Consider the following 24983-nt stretch of genomic DNA (forward strand, 5'->3'; position numbering starts at 1 on the left):
TTTCTGCGGAGTTTCGAGCTGTTATAGCTTTTAACTCCATGGCAAGAGGATTAACACAGAATCAAGTGGCACATTGTGGTGAACTGCTTCTGTGTTCTTGAGTTGGGGTTCTATACTGCGAGCTCACCGAGCCACGGAGCGAAGGGGAAAGATCCCTTGCGTCCGTGCGCTTGTGGATCTATGATCTCGCTGAAAGATTCCCACCCGCTATGTATCGCCTGTCTGGGGGTCAGGCACTCAGAGGCCACACTCGCCAATCCTGAGTTTTGCCTGCATTGTTCCTGTTTTGTACGGAGGGTTTTGGAAAGGAGGGTGCAGGTCTAATAATGAGGATTCTTATTTTTCTAAGCCACCAGCGTAGAAAGACCCCCCACCCCAGTTGAAAGGAGCTATCCATCAACTGGCCCTCACAGCAGACCGGCAAGGATACAGATAGAGATATGTATGTGTTACAGGGCAGAGGGCGGGGCCACCCTCCTCCACTCTACACTCCTCCCAGAGTTGCCTCAGGCCAGGAAGCCCCCGGCATGACGTACACGCCCCCCGGTAGGGGGGCATGCCTTGCGCCCCATCTGCTGCTGGGTCATCCCGTTGTTCTCGACCTGGGAGGAGGCAGGAGGATAAAAACAACAACAACAAGCAAAATAGGCGAGGGACAAAGGCCAAAAACTCACTCACCGGTTCTCTGATGCACCGTCGTGTGGTTCTCGATCACTCCTCCATCCTCTCAGGCGGACGGCAGCCCCTCCTCCCCGGGTGGACTGAGTCAGACCTACGACCCTGGCGTACAGAACGCCACTCTGAGTTCTCTGTGACTCGTGGGGACACTCCTCCACCCCTGGCAGTGGCCCTACCGCTCCAGGCAGTCGGGGAGTTGCTTCCCCCCCCCAGTGGACGATGGTCCTCTCGACCCCTCCGTTTTTCTGGGGGACGGCAGGGCACGCCTCCGCACCTGGCAGCGGCTCCATCACTCCAGGCAGTTGGGGATTCCAGTCCCCACTCGCCTCGTGGACAGTGGCTGTTCCCCGCAAACGGGCGGTCTGGCTACTCCATCCCCTGGCGGCTGGTAGCGGCGTTCCCCTGGGTGGATGGACAGTGTGGAGGACTCCACGATGGGCATCCCTCCTCCTGCTTCATTGCCGGGACAGATGCAGGGATAGTCAGCCACCATTTACCAAAAGATCTACCGATCTTCAGCCCTAGCTGTCAGGGCTCTTAACATCACCTCGCTCCTCACAGCATATCAGGCTATGGAGGAGATGGGCTGACAAATTGATGTGGGGTGCCCGATGCGGCATTGTGGGAAGAGATCTGCGTTATTGCGGATCTCAACCTACGTACATCAAGAGGGGCTGTCCAGAGCGGCGGCCGCAGCATGGGTCTCACTGTTTTGGGTGAACAAGCTATTTGGCTTGGTTTGTCTGGCCTGTCTGAGAGGGAGAAGACAGATTTCCTCGATGCCCCAGTTGATCTTTTCAGGGCTACGGTGTCCACAATGCAGCAGCAGTGTGATTTGAGGAAAATGGATGGGGAAGCGTTCGAGACCTGCCTTCCCCAAAAATCCACTGATTGCCCCCGCAGCCGTCACGTTCTGGGTTCACAACCCATTTTAGAGGTGGACAATCTGGTTTTAGAGCCCAGTCTAGGACTCCCCCACCTCCCCAACAGGCAGGGAGGGGCACAGCCGAAACAGCCCCAGCCAAGAAGCAAGGATTCTTTCACTGCGGTGGCGTCCAAACATCGTCTGTCTAACCTTCAGGGGAACAAGAAGAGACGGGCAACCTAACTAGTGTTCTTGTTTGGGACATGGAGTAGGTGAACACCACTCGAGACTCTCTGTTCCACTCCTCCCTCTAGAAGTGACTTTGTTTTCCACCCCTCCAGCTAAGAGGACTCGGAAGGAGAATCAAACCATAAGTTTTGTGTTACATGATTCATACACAAAAATTTTTATGGGAGTGTTGGCAGCAGTCTCCCCTGTGCCTCTCAGTTTGCATCTACCCTCTCCATCCACGGGGTCAGAAAAGAGAGAGGAGGATTTTCATCACAAAAACATGTGAGTGACAAAAATAATAATCTCCACTGTGCATCCAGCCAGTGGACAAAGGGCACAGCAGTGTGTGAAAATAAATCACAAAATAATACTGAATTCAGAGCTGCTATCCCCAGCTCCATTGCAGCACCATCAGTTAGCGAGCGCTTCAGCAGGCCCCTCTCTGTTCATGCAGAAAGTTGGTGCACATGTGCAGTTCATCCCTGGGTTTTACCTAAGATAAAACAGGGTTATTGGCTGCAATTCACTGTAAAACCACCTCTGATCAACAGTGTGTCTACAGGTGAAACTCGAAAAATTAGAATATCGTGCAAAAGTTCATTCATTTCAGTAATTCAACTTAAAAGGTGAAACTAATATATTATATAGACTCATTACAAGCAAAGTAAGATATTTCAAGCCTTTATTTGATATAATTTTTATGATTATGTCTTACAGCTTATGAAAACCCCAAATTCAGAATCTCAGAAAATTAGAATATTGTGAAAAGGTTCAGTATTGTAGGCTCAAAGTGTCACACTCCAATCAGCTAATTAATCCAAAACACCTGCAAAGGGTTCCTGAGCCTTTAAATGGTCTCTCAGTCTGGTTCAGTTGAATTCACAATCATGGGGAAGACTGCTGACCTGACAGTTGTGCAGAAAACCATCATTGACACCCTCCACAAGGAGGGAAAGCCTCAAAAGGTAATTGCAAAAGAAGTTGGATGTTCTCAAAGTGCTGTATCAAAGCACATTAATAGAAAGTTAAGTGGAAGGGAAAAGTGTGGAAGAAAAAGGTGCACAAGCAGCAGGGATGACCGTAGCCTGGAGAGGATTGTCAGGAAAAGGCCATTCAGATGTGTGGGGAGCTTCACAAGGAGTGGACTGAGGCTTCAAATGTCATATTCCTCTCGTCAAGCCGCTCCTGAACAACAAACAACGTCAGAAGCATCTTACCTGGGCTAAAGAAAAAAGAACTGGTCTGTTGCTCAGTGGTCCAAAGTACTCTTTTCTGATGAGAGCAAATTTTGCATCTCATTTGGAAACCAAGGTCCCAGAGTCTGGAGGAAGAATGGAGAGGCACACAATCCAAGATGCTTGAAGTCCAGTGTGAAGTTTCCACAGTCTGTGTTGGTTTGAGGAGCCATGTCATCGAGCTGGTGTTGGTCCACTGTGCTTTATTAAGTCCAGAGTCAACGCAGCCATCTACCGGGACATTTTAGAGCACTTCATGCTTCCTTCAGCAGACAAGCTTTATGGAGATGCTGACTTCATTTTCCAGCAGGACTTGGCACCTGCCCACACTGCCAAAAGTACCAAAACCTGGTTCAATGACCATGGTATTACTGTGCTTGATTGGCCAGCAAACTCGCCTGACCTGAACCCCATAGAGAATCTATGGGGCATTGCTAAGAGAAAGATGAGAGACATGAGACCAAACAATGCAGAAGAGCTGAAGGCCGCTATTGAAGCATCTTGGTCTTCCATAACACCTCAGCAGTGCCACAGGCTGATAGCATCCATGCCACGCCGCATTGAGGCAGTAATTAATGCAAAAGGGGCCCAAACCAAGTACTGAGTACATATGCATGATTATACTTTTCAGAGGGCCGAAATTTCTGTATTTAAAATCCTTTTGTTTTATTGATTTCATGTAATATTCTAATTTTCTGAGATTCTGAATTTGGGGTTTTCATAAGCTGTAAGCCATAATCATAAAAATTATATCAAATAAAGGCTTGAAATATCTTACTTTGCTTGTAATGAGTCTATATAATATATTAGTTTCACCTTTTAAGTTGAATTACTGAAATTAATGAACTTTTGCACGATATTCTAATTTTTCGAGTTTCACCTGTATGTCAACAGCAGAGGGGGAGTTAGCTCAAATTTTAGAGGAGGAAATAGCCAATTTGCTGATTAAAAGAGCAATAAAGGTTGTGGTGCTGGAGAATAACCGTTGGGGCTTTTACTCCAGGTATTTTGTAATTCCCAAGTGAGGAGTTCTCTGTCCCATTCTGGATTTGCGAAACCTCAGCATCTCCTGTCCAGGGGGAATCCTCTTTATAGAGAATGGATACTTCACCCTCAGGTGGCGAGTCAGCTGTGGGAGAGATACGGGTGAGCTGGGAAGATTTCTTAACATTGCACAAAAATTCTTATTGTCTTCTGTTCTTCTCTCTGGCGAGAGATGGTGTTCTTATGGGTGTGGATGCTCTAGTTCATCCAGGGCCGTATCAAGACAGTGTGGTGCCCCTGGGCACTATACCTCAAAAAAAAAAGTTCGATCACGCGCGCACACACAAACACACACACACACTCCAGCATTGCAATCTTGATCAGACTGTTCATTATGCGAAATAGAGCAATATGTATCGCTATTTAGTTTTATTTATTTTTATACCGTGTATTCTCCGTGTAAATTCGTGCACCGAGGCGTGGCGCCCGTACCGTTTCGGTTCAATACTGAATAACTTACATGTACCGTCCCACCCCTAATATTTATCTTCATTAATGTCCTCTTCCTCACCCGAGTCTTCCTCGCTCCTGTCTCCCCAAGGACAAGGAGAATATCCTCATTCAGCCTGGCAGTCATCGCCGACGCCCTGAGTAACATTAGCAGCTGCTGCATCTCCCCGCTAGCAGCGCCAGCGGTGTCAGACTTAGTGCTGCTGGTGTCTGCAATTCCCGTGTTCTCCCAAAAATCTAGTGATTTAACAAACATTTTTGTCGATCCCTGGAACATTTTTTATTGTAGCTAAGCGTCTAGCATCCTTCTCTTTCTTTAATCTTCTTTTTGCGAAACCACTCAATTGCCGTCTGTCCATTTTGGATTTTGATTCATTTTCTGTAGTAGCCGTTAAAAAATGACACATTTGCGTGTAATTGTTGTGGACCAACTCAACTGTGACAGATTGGGGAGGGGGGGAGTGATAGTGGTCATGTAATCTTCATTTATTTATAATTTATTATTATTATTATTATTGTTAAATTAGTGTTCATAAACAAGTTATGTATGGTCTTTCAAGAATTTCAAGTTAATAATATAACAATTTACGAAAAATATTTTTAAAGCTTGTGTCATGTGGTGCCCCCTAGTGGTTGTGAATGGTTGGTGCCCCTGGGCACTGGCCCAAGTGCCCTTATGGATAATCCGGCTCTGAGTTCATCCTTGGCCAAACGCTCTACTTTACATGTCTGATTATTCCAACTCTAAAAAGAGGTAAGAGAATATGGTCCCTCAGTCATACTGATCACCCCTAACTGGTTGGGGAAACTCTGGCTGGCAGACATAATTAAACTTTTGTGTGCCCAGGCTTGACAGCACCTGCTGCTCAGGGATCTCCTGTCGCAAGCACAGGGGGAAATATTTCACCCCACGCCGGACCATGTAGGTCTTTGGGTCTGGTCCGTGAGAGGCTAAATTTGAGTGTCACGGGTTTACCCCCCAGGGTGATTGAAATGATTAAGAGCACAAGATCTGTTTCAACATGCTCTGCGTATGATCGGAAATGGGCTGTATTTGAGCAGTGATGTCCACACAGACTCATTATTCTATTTTTATGTTCAGTGGCAGATGTTTTATGTTTTCTGCAGAGACTTTTAGATAAAATCTGGTCCTTTTCTACCGTCATGGTTTATCTTGCTGCTATATTGGCTTGTCATGTGGTAATATACTCTAATACAATGGGTCAACACCCACATGTTTGCATGGAAAATGTTTGAACAGGGTGTCAAAACCACTGATTCTGTCATGGGATATTTCTGTGGTCCTGAATGCGCTTTTTCAGCCTGAGTCAGTTGAAAGTACAGAATTAAAGCTCCTTTCGCTAAAGGAAGTTTTATTATTGGTCTTATCAACTGTAAAGCGGGTTAGTGAACTACATGCTTTGTCAGTTCATCACTCTTGTATGTGCTTTGCTGTGGATTTATCGAGAGTGTCTCTTAAAACGAATCCAGCTTTTGTGCCTAAGGTGAGTGGCTCTGCACTCAGCTATAAGCAGGTTGATTTGATGCATTTTCACCTGCCAATTTTTTCCCTGCCAGAGGATGAGCGGCTTCACTGTTTGTGTGCAGTTTGTACTCTATGTTTGTATGTGGAAAAACGAAGGCATTGAGGAAGAGTAATCAGCTTTTTGTTTCTTGGGCTGATTCTTGTAATGGCAGACCCATATCACGACAGCGCCTGTCTCATTGGGTAATTAAGTTAAATTAGTCTGGTGTTGGGACCTATGGAGGGCTTGAGAGCTCATTCTACCAGAGGCATGGCTACCTCGTGGGCGCTGTATAAAGGCATTTCAGTCCAGAACATTTGTTCAGCTGTGAGTAAGGCAGCACCCCCCTCCCTCCTCCCTATCCATTCTTTGCAAATGATTGGGTGGGTGTACATTGGACACTACAAGTTGGTTGCAGTCTGCTTCGGACAGCATATCTGCAATACAGGAGTTGGCTATATCCCATATTGAGATACCAAACGAATGTTAGAAAGAGAACGTTGTTACTTGCGTAATCCTGTTTCTCTGATAACAGGAGTGAGGTATCTCACCACACTTCCCTCCTTGCAGTGGGAATGAAGTTGGCACCTATGACAGTGGTCTATATAGGTAGGTGGGGCTCCATCATCACTGCTGTGATTGGTCTAACAACTGGCAGACTTGGTGTTATTGGTGCTTCCAAGATTGACCACACCCAAGGCGTTACCCATAGTGAGACACCTCACTCCTGTTATCAGAGAACCAGGGTCATGCGAGAAACCTAAAGATAACATTTTTGAGGAAAAATAAGGTCTGTGGTCAACATTACTTAAAGATACTTGTATGTTTTGTTCTACAACATAAATTACACACAGTCACATGTCAAAAGTGAATTTTGAAGCGCTGCATTTAAAAAAAAATTATGTTACTATGGACTTCCTAGATAAGGACTACAAATACCACAAGCATGTGAGTGAATGTGCAGAACAAAACAGAACAATTTAATATCTTGCATGCAACTTTTAAGCAACATACTTCAAAACACACACACAAACACAAACATGGTGGCTTCAAAATTCACGTCTGTGGTATGACTGTGTATAATTTGTGTTGTAGAGAAAAACGTCATAGTATGTAATGTTTACCTCAGACCTTGTCTTTACTCATAAATTAAAAACTGCCATTGTAAAAACCCATAGGAATCCTGAGGGATTCAGTGGCTCGAAAAAGCTAATTCTCTTCCAGGTGTTTTGGACTACAAACAGAATAGCTCAATGTAGGTCTAACTTTCTGTGACTACAAGTTTCCATTATGCAGGCTGAAAACGTGCCTTTTTTGCACACAGTATTTGATGCTGTACACCAGGGGTGCCCAATACGTCGATCGCGATCTACCTAAAACGATCGCAAAGGCAATGCTGGTAGATTGCACGAAATTTAAATGTGCTTTCGTTCAGTTTTAATTAAAATGAATAAATATATGATGTCTTTCCTTCTTTTAGTTTCTGTCTGACTTGCACTTGACGAGTACATTTTGACCAGGTGAGATTTTTGTTTATTCAGTTGCCATGTAACTAGGTTCAGGCCTTCCAAGGGCTTCTGAGAACAGAGCCCGAAATTGCGAAGCTAGCAGTGTTTGAGACTAGCTACCAGCAGCTACTGCCCGGATTATGCAAAACTGTCTGATTCCATTCAGTGCAAATCATCAGAATAAGGTAAATGCCCTGGCTATTGTAATCTATTGTGCTCTAGGTGTTTTGGGTTTAATGTTAAAACTGAATGATATCAACATTGAACATTATTACATATATATTTTTTTATTATTAATTACATGATTAATTCCATGTAGGGATACATGCAGTAGTCCCAACAAGCATTTTAAAAAAATTAAACTGTGATTTTTTTTAGTTGGTAGATCTTATTGAGTTGGCCATTTAAAAGTAGATCATCATGCAAAAAAGTGTGGGCACCCCTGCTGTACACAAAAAGAATGGCAACCCATTGTGTTTCATGTCATGTTGTAGCACAAAGGAGTTGTTTTAGTCTCATGCGAAATTCAGATAAATACTCAAGTATTCATATAGATTTCTAAAAATACACCGTATGACATTTTAGAAAAGCACAATTAACTTTGTAATCTTCAAGGAGTTGTGCTAGTTGCCCGCGTCATTACTCCAATGCACTAGAGGGCAGTGTATACATCTGGACAGCCCGTTCCACATTAAAAACTACACTTCCCATAAGTTATTGCTCACTTGGTCTCCATAACAGTCTTGTTGCTGTTGTTCAGTAGGTAGTCATGGATGAATTAAATGTTTAACTGCTTTTCTCTTCATGTAGCCATTCCCAATAAACCACACTCCGATTTGCTGGAATGAGCCAATATTCCTTTCATGTTCGCGGACTCTCGTCAATCTTCTTCGCCTGGTTGAATAGATCAGTTTCGGCCCAGCTCTGTGCTGGATAATAGATTCTGTCCTCCAGCTCAGTGTAATCCAGTCTGTGTTGTTCCGTGTCATCTGAATCGTTGTGGTTCTGAAGCCGGTAAAGCATGAGAGGGCAGCGGTGGTTCAACGGCCCGGTACGGACACAGGCTGCTCGGAGTCTGATCCCAGGATTGATGGAGGAGATTCGCCTGTAACAGCATCAGAAGAATGATTTCAAGATATAGCCGACGGACTGTATCTCACAGCATTGAGATGTGCGTATAGATCACATTCACCATTCACAAAAAAAGGCTGTGTATCGAAACCTAATGACCTACATACCAAGACAGAATTTTTAGGCTTGTGGAGGTAGGAAGCTTACTAGGTTTTGAGGCACAGCCATATAGTGCGCATATGAGGCAGGTATATCTATTCATAGCACTCTGAACTGTGTTGCTATTAAGAGAATTTTCAATGCAGACACTTTGTTAGTATAATTCTCCACATGGATACGTCACTATATAGGTGTTTATTTGGCTTGGTATACCTACTGGAATCTTACATTTTAGTACATATGCCGTTTTTCTGCCCTTTTACAAGAGAGATGTGTACCAGTTAGAAGTGGTCCTATCCTATGATTTTATGGATCCTCGTTCTCTCTCTTTGTCTCCTGGTTTTGGTGAATCGATAGCCGTGGGTTGTCCCGCAGCTGTTTGGACCAGCATCCTCTTCCAGAGGAGGTTGATGATGATAATGTGCATCCTTCCAGACTCCTGCATGATCTACAGGAGGATATGTCCTCATACAGTGGGTGAGTGACTGGTAGTAATCACATGTCTGTTATTACCAATTACCAAATAATGTGGGTGAACTTGCACATGTTGTTACCATGTTATATTTTAATGTTATAAAGTCACTGGAAATATCCTAAAACACTAGTCATAGCAATATTTTGCCTTCCGTTCTTTTTTTAAAGAAAGTCAAAAGATTTCCTTGAACTGGTCTCTTGGTCATTTGAAGGTGTGCAAAACTGATGAAAACTTGCATTACCTTAATACACGGCGCTATGGAAAATTATATTATTTTTGGCTAAGTGCAGTTAAAATCTGCTATTTTTAATATACAAAGATAATTAAAGAATTGTAATTGGATGATTACTTATAAGTAATAAATGACACAGTTGCTCTAAAGGGGATGGTAAGGGTTGTTTTACAAGGCGGATGGCATCTTGCATCCACACCCTCAAATTGAGACCTTTGCACCAGAATATGTTAAAGGTATTGTTCAACCAAAAATGCTAGTTCTCTCATCAATTACTCACCCTCATGCCATCCCGGATGTGTATGACTTTCTTTCTGCTGCTGAACACAAACAAAGAATATTTCAGCTATGTAGGTCATCACAATGCAAGTGAATGGTTACCAAAACTTTAAAGGTCCAAAAGCACACTAAGGCAGCATAAAAATAATCCACACAACTCCAGTGGTTAAATCTATTTCTTCAGAAGTGATATGCATGAAGAAGGCGAATTGCCAAAAACAAAAGAATGTGAAAGTGAAAATTAAAGTGCAGATTGTGAGTAAAAAAGGACTTAAATATTGATCTGTTTTTCACCTAACACCTATCATATCGCTTCTGAAGATATGGATTTAAGTTAACCACTGGAGTCATATGGATTGCTTTTATGCTGCATTTATGCCCATTCACTTGCATTGTGATGACCTACAGAAATGAAATATTCTTCTATAGATCTTCGTTTGTGTACAGCAGAAGAAAGAAAGTCATACATATCTGGGATGGCATGAGGGCGAGTAAATGATAAAAAAATATATGCAATATGTTAGCTATTCTTTAATTATTATTTTGGCTACAGACCTAACGGAAACTGTTCTTTCTCTTATACAGAGGTTATTGTCTTGGTGTGTAAATACAGCAGATATTGTTTTGTTGAAAATATGAATCTCTCTCTCCATAGGTCTGAGCAGTCCTCCGCTACATCTGTCAGATCAGAATGTCAGACAGTCACCACAGATGACACAGCGCAGTCCTGGTCTGGTATCCATAGTTACACTGGCACTGGCATCTCCACAGAACGCAGCTCTGTCTTCTCCTGGGGCTATGATGTGAGTGATAGAATGATGACAGCAAGTGTAATGATGCTTAAGCTTCAATATATTAGAGTCTATGGAGTGAAGTGTCAGCATTGGCCCAAGCGCAGCATAGCACTTCCTCCAAGCATTGTAACACGGGCCTCAAAGTTGAAATAATTTCAACTTTGACCCTGTTGCTGCGGACCTTTTGAAGCGTTAGACAATGATTACTATCAGTGGTGTAGCTACAGGCAGTGCAGGATGTAAAAGGAACCATTAAAACGACCAAGGGGGGCCATGATCTTTCACTTAAAACAGTTCACAGCCAGTTGTACACAGTCAGACGTGATGACCAAATATGGGGAATAAAATGTTCCCTTTCTCACTTTTCCTGTAGGAGTTTGATAAAGCTGCCTCTAGGCAGGTCCAGCAGATGTTTGAAGAGATTGATGAATTGTTGTATGAGAGGAAGGGAGAAACTCAGCTCAAAGGCCTGCAAGAAGAGTGTCATGAGTGGGCGTCGAGATTCCCTCACCTACGGTGCATACACTCACACTTGCTCAAAGCATAACAAACTGTGGAAGACAACTCCATATTTTCTGATTATTGAGACTGTTTTGTGTATCTGTGTGTAAAAGGATCCTTGGAACACAGCTGGTTTGTCCTACGGACGAAGGCTTCCAGTGGTATGCTACGCCTGCTCACACACCCATCTCCTCCATCGGAGGACAAAACAAAGAGAAAACAGACAATGAGTGAGTTCAGTGTGTGTGTATAATCCTTAAAGGGATAGTTCACCAAAAATAGAAATTCTGTCATCAAATACCCTCCCTCATGTTCCAAACCCCTGTGAATTTCTCTCTTCCATGGACCACAAAAGATGAAAGGTTGAGTGTTGGGGACTGACAGCCTCAGTCGCCATTTACTTTCATTGAATGAAAAAAGATGCAATGCAAGTAAATGGTGACTAAGGTTGTCATTCTGCCTTGCATCATCTTTTGTGGTCCACGGAGGAAAGAACATCTTAGGGTGAGTAAATGATGAAACAATTTTCATATTTGAGTGAATTATTTCTTTAAATGTATTAGTGTTCTGTATAGCCTAATTTTCATGCCTCTCTGTGTGTGTGGTAGGTTGTGTGTGCAGGGTCAGAGGGCTGTTTTGTGTCGGCCCTCTGAGGAGGTGACCCACCCTAGTGCCACTCCCAGCTGTAACCATGGAGATGAGTTGCCCAGGGTTATCGAAGCCGAGGGGCTGATGGAAGAATATCTCGCCTTTGACTGCCGGGACTTGTGAGTGTGTGTGTGTGTGTGTGTGTGCATTTGTGTGAATGCGTTAAAGATGTCTTCACATATGACAGATGGTGATATGTTGGTTGATTATTAATATGCATCTGCCTTTTTTTCTAAAAGCTTCTTATTGATGAACATGTGTGTGTGTGTCTAGGGATGAAGAGTGGGAACGTGAGTACATTAATAGAAGGCGGAGACACTGCCTGCCCCCTGTCTCGCCCTATCGCTGTCGTCGGGAGGCGGTGCTTAATCTGCTTTTTGATGATGTGTGGCATGAGCTTATTGGCTGGATGGAGGAGCTGGTACGCAGGCATTGGGATGGTTTTGTGTCAGGTAGGATACATTTTCTGATGCTTGTTCAAATGGGATATTTGTAAATTATTTTGACTTATGTTTTACAATAACAAAATTAGAGATATTTGTTTAGGGATTAGAGGTCGACTGATTGTGGATTTTGCAGATACTGATTACTAAGTTGGTGGGAAAGGCCGATAAATGATTAATTGGCCGATAGAAAGATTTTATTGCTTATATATTTCACCAGATGAGGTTTCATTAGGAATAAGGTTTAATATTAGTCACAATATACAGCATGAAGTTGGAGATACGAAGTATGCGCTGACAGGGCACATTTCCATATAGTCACATTTTCTTTGCATGCCCTTGCTTCAATTTAGAACATTTGATTATCTAATCAAAATAATGAAATATGCATTGAAATGAGGATAAAAATATGGATTAATATTAGGGCTGTCAATGGATTACAATTTTTTATTGAATTCATTACATGGTATGCCGATTAATCACAATTAATCGCATACATAAATATTTGCAGAGAAAGCCCCTCAAATAACAATAATTGAATATATGATTAAATAATTATAAATAGTTATACTTAAATAATTATCAATAATATATATATATATATATATATTATTAAAATAAATACAGATAATTAAAATGCATGACATTACATTATTTTGGCACACAAGTGAAGCATTAAAAAACACAATACAAAAAGTGGCTTTAGAATACAATATATTGGTAATTTCCTTATTATTGAATGAAAGCCTATCATTGGCCTACAGTTCACAGCAATCCATTTTGCAATTTAATTCATCAAGCCCTTGTCTAAGGACACGTCAATATACACCGGTATCAGACGGACACTTTTGGAGCATCTCGGTTGTGTTGCGCCATAAACATACTGTTTTTAGTTAAACGAAATTTGGAACTTCGAAGTTTTGAAAAACATATCTTGAGATCCTTGCCTTCGGAATTGTGCTCCATAAAGCTGTGTTTTTACGCAAGAACGTGTTCTCGTTTTGTGTTGTCTGCTCTTGGTAAGTGTGCTTTGTTTTGTCTCCGTATATGCTGCTCGTTGCTTATACAGCGTGTTGCACTTACAGCCCCCTGGAGAAAAGAGGTGGTACTCCAAGCTTGAATTGGTCATATGAAAGGAATATATTTTATTACGGTCCGGGGACATGAATAATTGCATAATGTTTATTAATACATTATTTTTATTTTTTATTAATTGCACTGAAACAACACATTAAATCAACAGCCCTTATTAATACAATAAATATTCAATGATGGCTGATTTAGATATAGCAAATCTGCACGAGGTGATTAGATTGTTTTTATTTACATTTTAGAGGCCGCATTTATGCTGTACAACCAAGCCATTCTGTAGTCCTCTCCAGCACTGGCCTTAGAGGAATAATAAAAAAATTAAAATGATCTGTTTAAAAAAAAAAAAAAAAAAGATTTTTGCAGATAACCTATAGTTCAAAAAAGCAACTAGGCACAGATTAAACTGTAAAACCGATATATCAGTCTACTTCTATTAGAGATATACTTTTCTACCAAGCAACTTGCTTTCAGCATTTGAGTATTATTATGATAATGCGACTATGGGGTTGAAAACAATGATGATATTGAATAAGAATCTCTCTCTGACCCTCTCTTTTGATCAGATGATGAGAAGAATTCTGTGGCCCTCAGCCCTGCATGCACTAACTCCCAGAATCCCTTTCTGCTGCTGTCCACCTTCTCAACGGTGCTTCCGCCGCTGTCGCAGAGCCGAACACAACAGCTCACCGCCAGCATGCAGACACAGGTTAGTGAATTAGTGAAGTGAGCAAGTTAGTGGGGCCAATTTTGTTTGAACACAAAAATGTGAAGCTTATAATTTTATCAAAGCACTTACATTAATACTTCGGTTACATTAAAATTTTCAGTGTCCGTGTTGTTACAGTGTAATTAAACAAGCAATTACTGAATATTACTAATTAACAACATAATATAGGTTTAAGATTAGTTGCTTGTATTATACATAATTCACCATTATTACTATAGTCAATACATGTAATATGTGTAACAAGGACACTGTAAAATAAAGTGTTCAAACTCATGTCTTATTTGAACGGAAAAGTTGTTTAAATCTTCGTTTTTTGGGTTTACAGTGTTACGTCGGCAACCAAGTTGTAAAATTGCCTATAACTTTACACAGAAACGGTTAGCAAGTGATTGTATCACACTAAAATAATTTTAACACACATATTGTTTACATTTTGTGGCAAACCTTGAGTATTTTAATCTTTATGGATTTGCCCTATTGACTTCCATTGTAAATGCCTCACTGTAACCCAGATTTTTGCTGTTTTTATAAAAAAAGAATTGGAAGAAAATGACTAGATTTTTTTCTGGTAATCAATTGACAATTGAGCTTAAATTGTATTAAACCCAGAATATTCCTTTAAAAACTACTGAAATGGTAGTTTTAACAAACCCAGATAATGCAAAGTAGCTCAGCTTCGTCCAGCATGTATATATATGCTAATTGGATCGCAACTGGCGTTGATGTTGATGAAGACAGAGGTGACGTGTATTTAACAGTTCCTCAGCTGATGTCCTTCAGATATTCAATTACGCATTGTGTCATGTATACTTGGACAAACAGATGATGACTAGCTCAACTATGCAAAAATCAGTTGTAGCCCAATTATAAGTGCACATGTAAACATAGTGATTGACATATGGATAATAATCAACCCTGCCTGACCCATCAAGTAAGATGTGTGTCTCCAGGCAGCTAGTCTGTTTTTGTAGGCAGTTTTATGGTACCGGTAATGGACAGATCCAAAGCTTCTTTGGTTAAAACAGAACAGGAGCTTGTAAACAATGTGCACATGCTAAAATTGACAATCAAAGCATAGCTTTAAAAAACTTAGTGAGCTCTCTTGCTCTCTTCTGCCTACATAGGCATCTGCTTTTAAGGCAGCATCCTAACTGAAATGGGACCACCACACAAATAGTGCTCCTCATGTTAAGCACAAAAATGACTCTATTCACGATTGATTCAAATACTTTGACATTAGCGTTGCTAAACTAACAAAGCGATACACCAATAAGCATATTTTTTTAACCCGCACTATTATGACTTGAAAAGCACTTTACAAATAAAAATGGCTTGACTTACAATTACACAAAAATATTTTTTTCATTAGATTTTTTTTTTATCTGCTTTTCAATATTTGTAATTTTGGCCAAAACAAAGTTACTGTTTTTTAGAAGGCAGCATGATGTTGCTGCCTATCTTTTGGAACAGCCTTAACATTGTGACCATGTCTATGTGTTGCCTATAAATGCTGTCTAGGTAGGCAGCTCACTGTGTTTTGGAATGGAGTTCTTGTATCATTCTCTTCCCATAATAATGAGCATGCACACAAAGGAGAAGGGACTGTCCAAGAAATGTATTTGTAGGAATGAAACCCGTCATCTTCTTATAATACATTTTTGTGTAGATATAAGACTAGTTATTGTTGACAGTACATCACTGCTATGCTTCCTCTCAGTCTTTACACATACTCGCACATAATCAGAATGCAAAATGCTGTTTTTCGCTGCTGTCGGCATTTGTCTTCAGCTTTTTCCCAGGCTTTCAATTCATTAACCTTTTACCTCCTTTTTTTCTGTTTTCCTCTCTGTCCCTGTTTCTGCCTTGCTTTCCCATCATCCATCTGTCATCTATATTCTCCCTTTCTTTATCTCTCTATTTTTATGCTCTATCTTTCTATCTCTGTTCCCTCCGTTTTCTTCCCAAAGAGCTCAAAGTCATGGGGTTCAAATCACAAGTCAAGACGGAAATCCAAAAAGCAGAGAAAATCATCGACTGTATGTAACACTCTCCTAATAATGGCACTTAAAACAGAGAGTTTTCTGTCTATTGACAGGTTTCTCTCTCTTTCTCCCAATCTTGTCTTTGTTTTTTAACACACAAGGCCACTTTTCTAACAACCTTTTATTCTGTCTGACTTTATTTCATGCTTGTCGTTTTTATCTTGAGTGAACATGTTTATAATGCTTGTTTCCCACTCTCAGTTTTGTGTCTGTTCAATTTCTTTTCAGTGTCATTTTTTCTGTTGCTTGTGTCTGTTTTACACATAATTGCATGCTGTTTAGATGATGGATGTCAGATGTTGTGAATGCAGTCTCTGTTTGGAAAAAACCCCATTGTGATAATGCAGTTGTGCATTATATGAAAAAAGTTTATTAAAGCCTTTCGGCCTTTTGTTTATTTTCCGCTCTTAACCATTTTTTTCTTTCTCTCTCCCTTTCTCTTTCTCCCCTCAGTCCAGTCGAGTGCCTGTAGGGGCGGCCGTGACTCATCACAATCTCAATGACCTCATCATGATACATGGCATTCCATTGCAGCAAAGGAACCTGGGATCTCTGGACCGAATAACTCAGTATGAACACCATAGGAAAGACAGAATGGATAAGCAAATATATATACAAGTTTTACGGTTTATATTAAGCAACATTTATACTGAATTTCTAAAATGAATCCCTGTGTTCATTTACTCACTCTCATTTAGATTCAAACCTGTATTCTTCTGTTGAACACAAAAGGAGATGTTCGGTAGAATGTTTCCATATAGTGAACGTGCATGGGGACGGCTGCTGATGCTCTAAAAAATAAATTAAATGAATGAATTATACAGTCCGTTTCTATCATATGTCTTCAAAAGACCTGAAATATAGAGCACAAGTTATATGTAATATTATGCCACCTTTGTAAATTTTGGACCTTGACAGCACCGGTCCCCATTCTATTAGAGCAGCGTAATGTTAGTGTAACAGAACAACACTAGGGAGAGTAAATGATTGAAAATTTTCTTTTTTGGGTGAACTATCCATTTAAGGGTTTGTACATTATTTTAATAGTCCTCTTTCTCTGATTTAGGGACTCTGAAGAGAAAGTGTCTCGTCGTCCTGGCTCTAGTGCCCTTTCTACCAGTAAACCTCGCCCTCGCCGTGCCCTGGAGCAGAGCACCTCCTCCTTAACCCGTCCTCCTCAGTCGGCGCGGCGACGGAACCCGCCTCCTCGCACTCTGATGCCATTGACCTCCAGTGTAATGCAGCCCCTCACAACCGGGTCCATGGAAGAAGTGGTTAGAGGGACAAGATTGTAAGGGCTCCTGTTATATCAACTCTTTCTCCCTTGTGAAGCCCTTCCCTAGCAATAGTTTGTTTGTGGTCAGGTTTTGCCTACATTAGCTGCATTTCCACTATCGGGCCAAATGAGGGCGTGCTAGTGCATGCCAGTGCCAGTTGCTTCCCACTGTTACTTTCAGGGCTTCATCGTGCCTCCTCTGGGCTTTCTCGGGTCAATGGCCTTTGGCCTGCTGATTACCTGTGGGCCAAACAAGGCAAACTGGGGAATGAGGTGGGAGCAATGTCAAAGGCGGAGGTTCACCGAACATGCCAGTTTGAGTATCCAGCACACAAATGTAAAGGTTCGGGAAAAATGTACAAATTGCGGAGACAGTACAAATCCGTTTTGTACTGTTCGAGATCATGGATGTGTGCTAGGACATGCTGCACACAGTCCCTCTGTAAGAGGAGAGACCACTCGGGACACCATGGCAGTTACATACATTGAGTTATCAATGCTAACTTATGTTGCTAGATAGCTAATTTTTAGAATCAATATAAACTTTATATTCTAGAAAACATGATACTTCAGCTTGAGCATTCCTCTTACTTGTGAAATGAGCGGGATCTGTGACGTTGGCACTTGGGCGGCGTATTAATGGCAGATTTTTAAAGTAACGCTGCAGGCCTATAGAGCGAAAAACAATAGAAAAAGTTCCTATTAATTGATCCCATAGACGAATTGATTTACAACAATAACTTATAATGTACATTATGTATCAAGTTTCTTCTTTATAGTCAGTTGTTGATCAAAAAAAAATATATAAAAAATAAAACATTTATTTTAATCACACATAGCACAGATGTTGCAAAGAAGCCATGCAACTATCATTAATATGTGCTCAACACTTAAGTAGCGTTTTAGCACTTGTTCTACATATCAAAGTAAATACATATAAATAGCACAAATTATACATTGTAAACAATAAACTTAGCTTTTTAAAAATATACAAATGCCATGTTTTCCATCCATTTGGAATTGCATATATATATATATATATATATATATATATATATATATATATATACACACACACACACACCGATCAGCCACAACATTTAAACCACTTGCCTAATATTGTGTTGGTCTCCGTCATGCCACCAAAACAGCACAAACCCGCATCTCAGAATAGTACTCTGAGATGCTATTCTTCTCACCAAAATTGCAGAGTGGTTATCTGAGTTACCGTAGACTTTGTCAGTTCAAACCAGTCTGGCAATTCTCTGTTGACCTCTCTCATCAACAAGGCATTTCCATCCACAGAACTGCCTCTCACTGGATGTTTTTGGCACCATTCTGAGTAAATTCTATAGACTGTTGTGTGTGAAAATCCCAGGAGATCAGCAGTTACAGAAATACTCAACCAGCCCATCTGGCACCTATATACGTGTATATATATATATATATATATATATATATATATATATATATATATATATATATATATGACATGCAATTCTAAATGGATGGAAAACATGCTAAGTTGTGACCAAAATTATTAAAACAATTTGAGAGAGAATTTCTTTCATATGTAAGCAAAATGGACATTATAACTGAAAGAGTCAATGGAAAATCCCCACAAAGTTAGAAAAACAAACGTGTGTGTGTGTGTTTCAGGACAACAGCCAGCGATCGTTTGTCTTCACCTCAAATGCCTCTAAGCAGAAATAATCTCCTCCCACCTATTGGTACAGAAGACACAGAGCACATGCACTCTGGACAACACTCCCGACTTATGCAGGTGCTTTAAACACAACACATACAGGCATAAATTTGTTAGTAAAACATATTTGCGGTACTTGATCATAAACAGAACTTTTTCAATGGAAAGATATGACACAAATGTTTTTACTGTGTGTGCGTGCTTTGTCATATTTGTATGTGTATACTGTATATATAATTTGTGTGTGTGCATCTACGCGCAGAAACAGAGAGGCTCCTCGAGTCATGCATACAGTGCAGTGACTGATGAGTGTGTCAGTCTGCAGCCCAGAGACAAACTGCACCTGCTGGATGTGTTTTCCAGACCCAACACTACACACACATTTAGGGTGAATCTCTCTCGCACATCATACGATTTTTAAGTCTTCAGCAGACACTGAGATGTGTGTATTCTTCATGGGAGTGTCTTGGTTGTTTTTCAGTCGGACACCCCTTATCGCCGTTCATTCATTGGTATAGACAACATTGGGCAGGGACGACCTGGCAGAGCATCTGTCGGCATAGGTTGGTGCATGCACACACAAATAACACTTCCTGAAAATTTGCACTTTAGATCTATGAAATCAGTGTGCCACAGATATCACCCTCTATTCACTGTGTATGTGTGCAGATTCTCTAGGAATTGGTGTGACTGGAATCAGTTTGGGCATCAGCAGCAGCTCTTTCATAGACTCATTTTCCCATCATCCCCTCGGCCACTTCCCCATCGAGCATGGAGAGGAGCCAGATGCAAAAGCCCTTCATCCACGTCAGTGAGAATCAGTTTTTTTAATCAGATGTTTTAATTAGTGATGGGTGTTTCAAGTAATTTTGTAGTTGAGTACTCTAACACATAAAAAAATGTGTAATCAATTTGAAAATATAATTTAACTTACCTTTTGAACCTGTTTTTCTTATGAAAAAACTTAGCACAATGCATAAACAACAATATCTAGATATAGAAATGGGAATATAATAAAGACATTTTAAATGTTTGGGTCAACAATTCCTGTAACAACATCATGCAGGATTATAATGGCAAGATTGAGGTGAGAGAAGCATTTTTTGTTGTTAACCATGGCAGGCAAAGGCACAGAGGAAAGTCAAATTGTGACATTAGAGTAGTGTTTTTCTAGTCAAATATTTAAACCTGAATGAGTACTTGATTAATCGTTTTAATCATTAAATAAAATTGTAATTGTTATCTCCTGAAGGAACTTTTAGTTATATATATGTGTATGAAACACGTTAGATGTAAAAAAAATATAAAAAAATAAAGACCAATCACAATTAATTATGCAAATATATGCAAGAAGGAAGACCAATCTCGATTCAGCATGCACTTAGTATTATGATGTCATTGTTGTCTGTGAATTCCAAACATTCTAAAAATGTAGTCAAGGAAGATTTTCAATATTTTATATATTAATATAATCTAATATTAATATAAAATTTTCTTAAAAGTATGAAGTTTATAAAATCAGAAATTCACGAGCACTCCTATAACAGAAATTGTCTACAAATCCAAATTGGAATGAGTTAAGTGTTGAATGAAGTATGTTAAGCAGTTTGAACAGAATCAATATAAAAAAATTGTGAAGAAGAACATTTTATATTTTGAGGAATATCAATACAGTTGCCTTCCAAGCACTATAGTAAGACTCATGCATGGGCTTCTTAAATTCTACCTTTCTCAGTACTCATGAATATTATTATTATTGTATTTTTTTACGTTAAGGGTAATGATGAATGGAGGGAAATGGAGAAAGGAAGTTATTTATTTTTCTGATTTATTGTCAATGTATTATTTAATATTTGATTAATTATTATCTACCATACCCAACTCAAGTGTCTGAGTAAGAAAAAGATCTCAAATGTAATATTCCTTACAGACTTTTGAATAATCATAATGCGATAACACTGGTTAATTTCAACATATAAATTTTTAAAATGAATACTTTACATTTATTAAAGGTATACATTAACATTAGGTAATGCTTTCTGAAATAACTTAAACTAAACTTGTTAGTGTTACTTTACTTCTTTGCAACTTATGCGCTGAAAAACTAGTCATTTTGGTAGGAAAGCATCTGCTAAGATTATAAATGTACCTTAGAAGGCATGTAACCATTGTTCACATGTTTGTCTCTTTCTCTCTCCTTTTTAAAATGACTGATCCCAGTGTCTGTTCCAGCACGCTCCCACAACCGAGGCGGTACGACGGCACGCAGTAGCAGACCAGGGCTTTAACACACACACACACACACACACACACACTCTTTCTCTCCCCTCCCTCTTTGAACCAAACTCGCTTTTGTTCAGTACCGACAGACACTTTATACGCCTGCTGGACTTTTGTATGGCACGCCGTTTGGGCGTGGACTTTATTTATGAACCACTATTACTATTATAAGTAGTATTGTTATTCATGTTGTTGTTGTTTTACATTTTCTAGAACCCTATTTTTGTATATTGGATTATTCAGCTTCATTTGGCTGCAAAATGTCTTATCTTTTACATCTGTAGATGTACTGAACATGCCGTACTATTGAGTAACAACTTTTTTTCCCCTTAAGACGGCTCCATGAGGCCTACATTGAATTTCTATGCAGGTTCATAAAAGCAGGGTTTTCAGCACTATGGGCATCATAAGTGTAGAAGATAAATTTAATTGCCTGAACATTGCCTGTATTGGAGTGTTCAAGACTTCTTCAGCTCTAGGTATCACATATGAACTGCAAAAATGGGTTGTGGAAACTGCTGAAGATGATACTAGATTCTAAAATGTTTTAAAAAGTTCAAGTCATCATGATGCAACTGCAACAACCAAGTGAAAACAAGTCAAGTTGTTAACATAGGCAATGCTTTTACACTAGTTATTTCATAGGTTTGTAAGAACTATTACATGGTTTGTACATGAAAACATCCTTGAAGATTCCGCATTTGGAACCCTGTTTACTGTAGGATACCGTAGATTAACATTCTGATTCCGTAATCGCGGAATGTGCAATAGTATAGTGTCATTTGCATTTGTTGAACAGGGTTCTATTGCGACACCAGAGCCTCAGTCTAGGAACATTATAACCTTGTATTTCAGAGGAAAACAATACATATTTTAATTCTGGAACAACTCCTGCAATAAGAGGGCAGGCCAGTACAATAGTACAGGCTAAATATTTACCATTGAAAAAAGGATTTCAAGTATCTTATTTTATTTATTTTTTAAACTATTGGTTTTTCACAAAATTAGCCTTTGTGATTGAGCCTTAGTCCAATGAGCCATAAAGAGCATGCAGTGTTTGCCCTTGCAAGAAGGAAGGGAAAGTGTATTATTATTGCATATAGGTATATATACACAGTACAAACGCACACAAAGAACAACAGAGTTCAGGGTTCATTCAATTAACTGCTTAAAAAATATTTTTTGTCAACATGAGATGGACTGTACTGGAATAAAATAAGGAGGGTCTAATTATTAAAACTATCATGGCCATCTGGTTCATTTGGTGCCTGGAAATTCTGACTGGTAAAATATTTTCTCACACAGCATTTTCCTGGCAGATACTGAATGTGGCTCTTACAGGTTTGTAATGTTTATGTGGCAGCTTCACCATATTTTATTGAAATTGTACCAACTCTAACAAGCATTGATCCTCTGTATTAACTGAGCATTTACAGTGAGTATTGCATTTGATCTACTTTTATAAATATTTATGGAGATTAAAGGAATATTACGGGTTTAATAAAAGTTAAGCTCTAGCGACAGTATTTGTGGCATAATGCTGATTACCACAAAAATTAATTTAGACTTGTTCGTCCTTTTCTTTAAAAAAAATTAAATAAAAATTAAGCTTACAGTAAGGCAAGTACTCTGAAATATTTTGTTGTGAAGTAAATATAGCAGAAGAAGTACTTTCTACTGAATGAGTTAAAGCGTAAACTTGAAAATATTAAGTAAATTCTACATTTGTACTCAATTCAAACATGTCAAAATTAATGCCCTAGCTTATAAAGAAATATTATTTATGATTGTTTGTTATCTTTACAATGTGTATCTTGAATCACTCCTAAAGTATAAAACAGTCATATTTATTTGCTAATTTGAGTAAATTTCACAGGAATTCAAAGATGGTGTTCCCAGCATGTACCCGGCTTGAATAATGAATAAGCTTGCGTGTTTCACTGTTTGCAAATTTATTTACACTGTTTTTATTGTTAATTTTGTTGTTACGTTTGGTAACTTCTTGTTTTGTTAAGTCTGAAGTTAATTTTATTTACTCAAAATTAACCATTCATGATCAAAAGATGATCTGTTGATTGTAACTATCATAGAGTTTTGTGCACCAAGTGTTCAGGTCTGCAAGCACAGGTCTAGTCTTTATTCTATTGCCTCTAAAGTGAGGTGATGTTGTCTAACAGACTAACATCATACATTAAGTGTTCCTGTGGAAGGTTTCTGTGTGCCATGCGGTACAGCCTTTACTTAAAAATGTGGTCTGATATATGGACTATTAATTTCTGCTTGGCAATTGCTTTCCTTTTTGTGTACAATGGAAGGGAATGGGTCCAATCGGTAAACGTTAAATAGCGACAAGGCGTAAACAATATGTGTGTTAACATGATTTTTTTTTGGGGATAAAATGTTACGCTTAGTAGGCTACCCTTTTCTGTGTAAAGTTAGAATACATTTTACAAGCCATGATGACATAACACCAGAAATCCTAAAACTACGGTAAAAACTCAAATTTAAACCACTTTACAGCTCAAATAATACACAGAATTAATGTAAATATAAATATATTGCTCCATTCACTTCCATTGTAAGTGTCTCACTGTAACCTTAAAGAAAAGGCGGGACCAGTTGAAAGGACCTTTTGTGGTAATCAACATTATGCCACAGATGTTGTCGATGGAGCTTAATTTGTATTGAACCCCGAATATTCCTTTAACCACGCTCAAATGCGCAAAATATGAGTGTACTGTAAAAGCCATTAAAGTCATACGTTTTTATGATCAGAGAGATATGGTCTCCTCTACAGCCACATTGATGCGATTTCATAGGTAGATTGATTTGTTCTCGTCTACGTCATCTCTAAAATACCCCTGCCTCCAAGACAGACCCAACAACTCTTAGCTCAGCAAGGACAATTTATAGTTGCAGCCATAATTGAGTTCTAGAGGTTGTTTTGAGCAATTGACTGAAATCCCGGTAGACATTCTGCTGTCTGACAGCAGACCACAGACTGAGACCACATATCTGCTGATATGAAGTTGGCAGGTTTCAAGAGCAATTGCACTTCAATCAAGTATGCACTGGTCTTTTAAACACTGATGCATACAGATAATTTTTTTCTTCAAGTGAGCATGTGAGGCGAGAATTTCTCATTTAATTTGTGCTGGATAGGAGTGAGTGAGTGTTTATGTGAACCCAGAGCAGGTCTGTGATAGCTCTCGGCAGACGGCTCTATCTAAGATTTCCCCTGAATGTTTACCTCTGTATCAGAAATGAGAATGGGCATTTTAAAATAAAGGCGAGTAATTGAATAACATTGTCTTTGCCTTGTATCTTTGACATTGTGACACTGCGTTAACTCTTTCCCCGCCAAACACGGAATTTTCCGGGTTTCCGTGTTTTAGGTGTTACACGGTAAGGAAGACCCCTGCGCATATTTTGAAAGAGTACGCAACTCTTTGATCAAAGAAACAGACTGCGATCGTCTCAAACATGAAGAAGTGGAGTATATCAGACATAAACATGCCTTTTTCTCAGCTTTTTGTCTGAAATGTTGTTTTTTGACAAAACCTACCTCTGTTGAAGTCGCAATAAAAAAAGAACAAATGAAGATAAAATAAAATCTTTTTTTTTTTTTGCCTAAAAGCAGAGGCTCAGATCTTTATTGTGATATATAGAATCTTCATATATTCATGGAAGAAAATATTCTGCGGGCCATTAAATTTAGCGAA

The 24983-nt window shown here is 39.6% G+C and overlaps 1 protein-coding gene across 2 annotated transcripts; it reads left to right on the forward strand.

The window, feature by feature from the left end:
* Window positions 1-8278: 8278 nt before the first annotated feature.
* LOC127656951 (protein FAM149B1-like) lies at window positions 8279-24817 on the forward strand. Of its 2 annotated transcripts, XM_052145522.1 has the most exons (16): window positions 8279-8708; window positions 9125-9244; window positions 10409-10556; window positions 10921-11063; window positions 11162-11278; window positions 11657-11815; window positions 11970-12148; window positions 13795-13937; window positions 15926-15994; window positions 16454-16569; window positions 17067-17291; window positions 18936-19059; window positions 19244-19369; window positions 19463-19544; window positions 19651-19788; window positions 21202-24817. In XM_052145522.1, the coding sequence occupies exons 1-16, from the start codon at window positions 8662-8664 to the stop codon at window positions 21267-21269; spliced, it is 2004 nt and encodes a 667-aa protein (XP_052001482.1). In that variant the 5' UTR covers window positions 8279-8661; the 3' UTR covers window positions 21270-24817. The 2 variants fall into 2 exon arrangements, with proteins under 2 accessions (XP_052001482.1, XP_052001483.1); XM_052145523.1 differs by lacking the exon at window positions 15926-15994.
* The last annotated feature ends 166 nt before the right edge of the window (window positions 24818-24983 follow it).

This window comes from Xyrauchen texanus, chromosome 16 (assembly GCF_025860055.1).
Source record: "Xyrauchen texanus isolate HMW12.3.18 chromosome 16, RBS_HiC_50CHRs, whole genome shotgun sequence".
Lineage (NCBI taxonomy): Eukaryota > Metazoa > Chordata > Actinopteri > Cypriniformes > Catostomidae > Xyrauchen > Xyrauchen texanus.

Coding starts and splice junctions, on each gene's coding strand:
- LOC127656951 (XM_052145522.1), top strand. CDS start 8,662: ATGATTTCAAGATATAGCCGACGGACTGTATCTCACAGCATTGAGAT. Junction 12,149..13,794: donor TTGGGATGGTTTTGTGTCAG/GTAGGATACATT, acceptor TCTTTTGATCAG/ATGATGAGAAGAATTCTGTG. Junction 13,938..15,925: donor CCGCCAGCATGCAGACACAG/GTTAGTGAATTA, acceptor TTCTTCCCAAAG/AGCTCAAAGTCATGGGGTTC.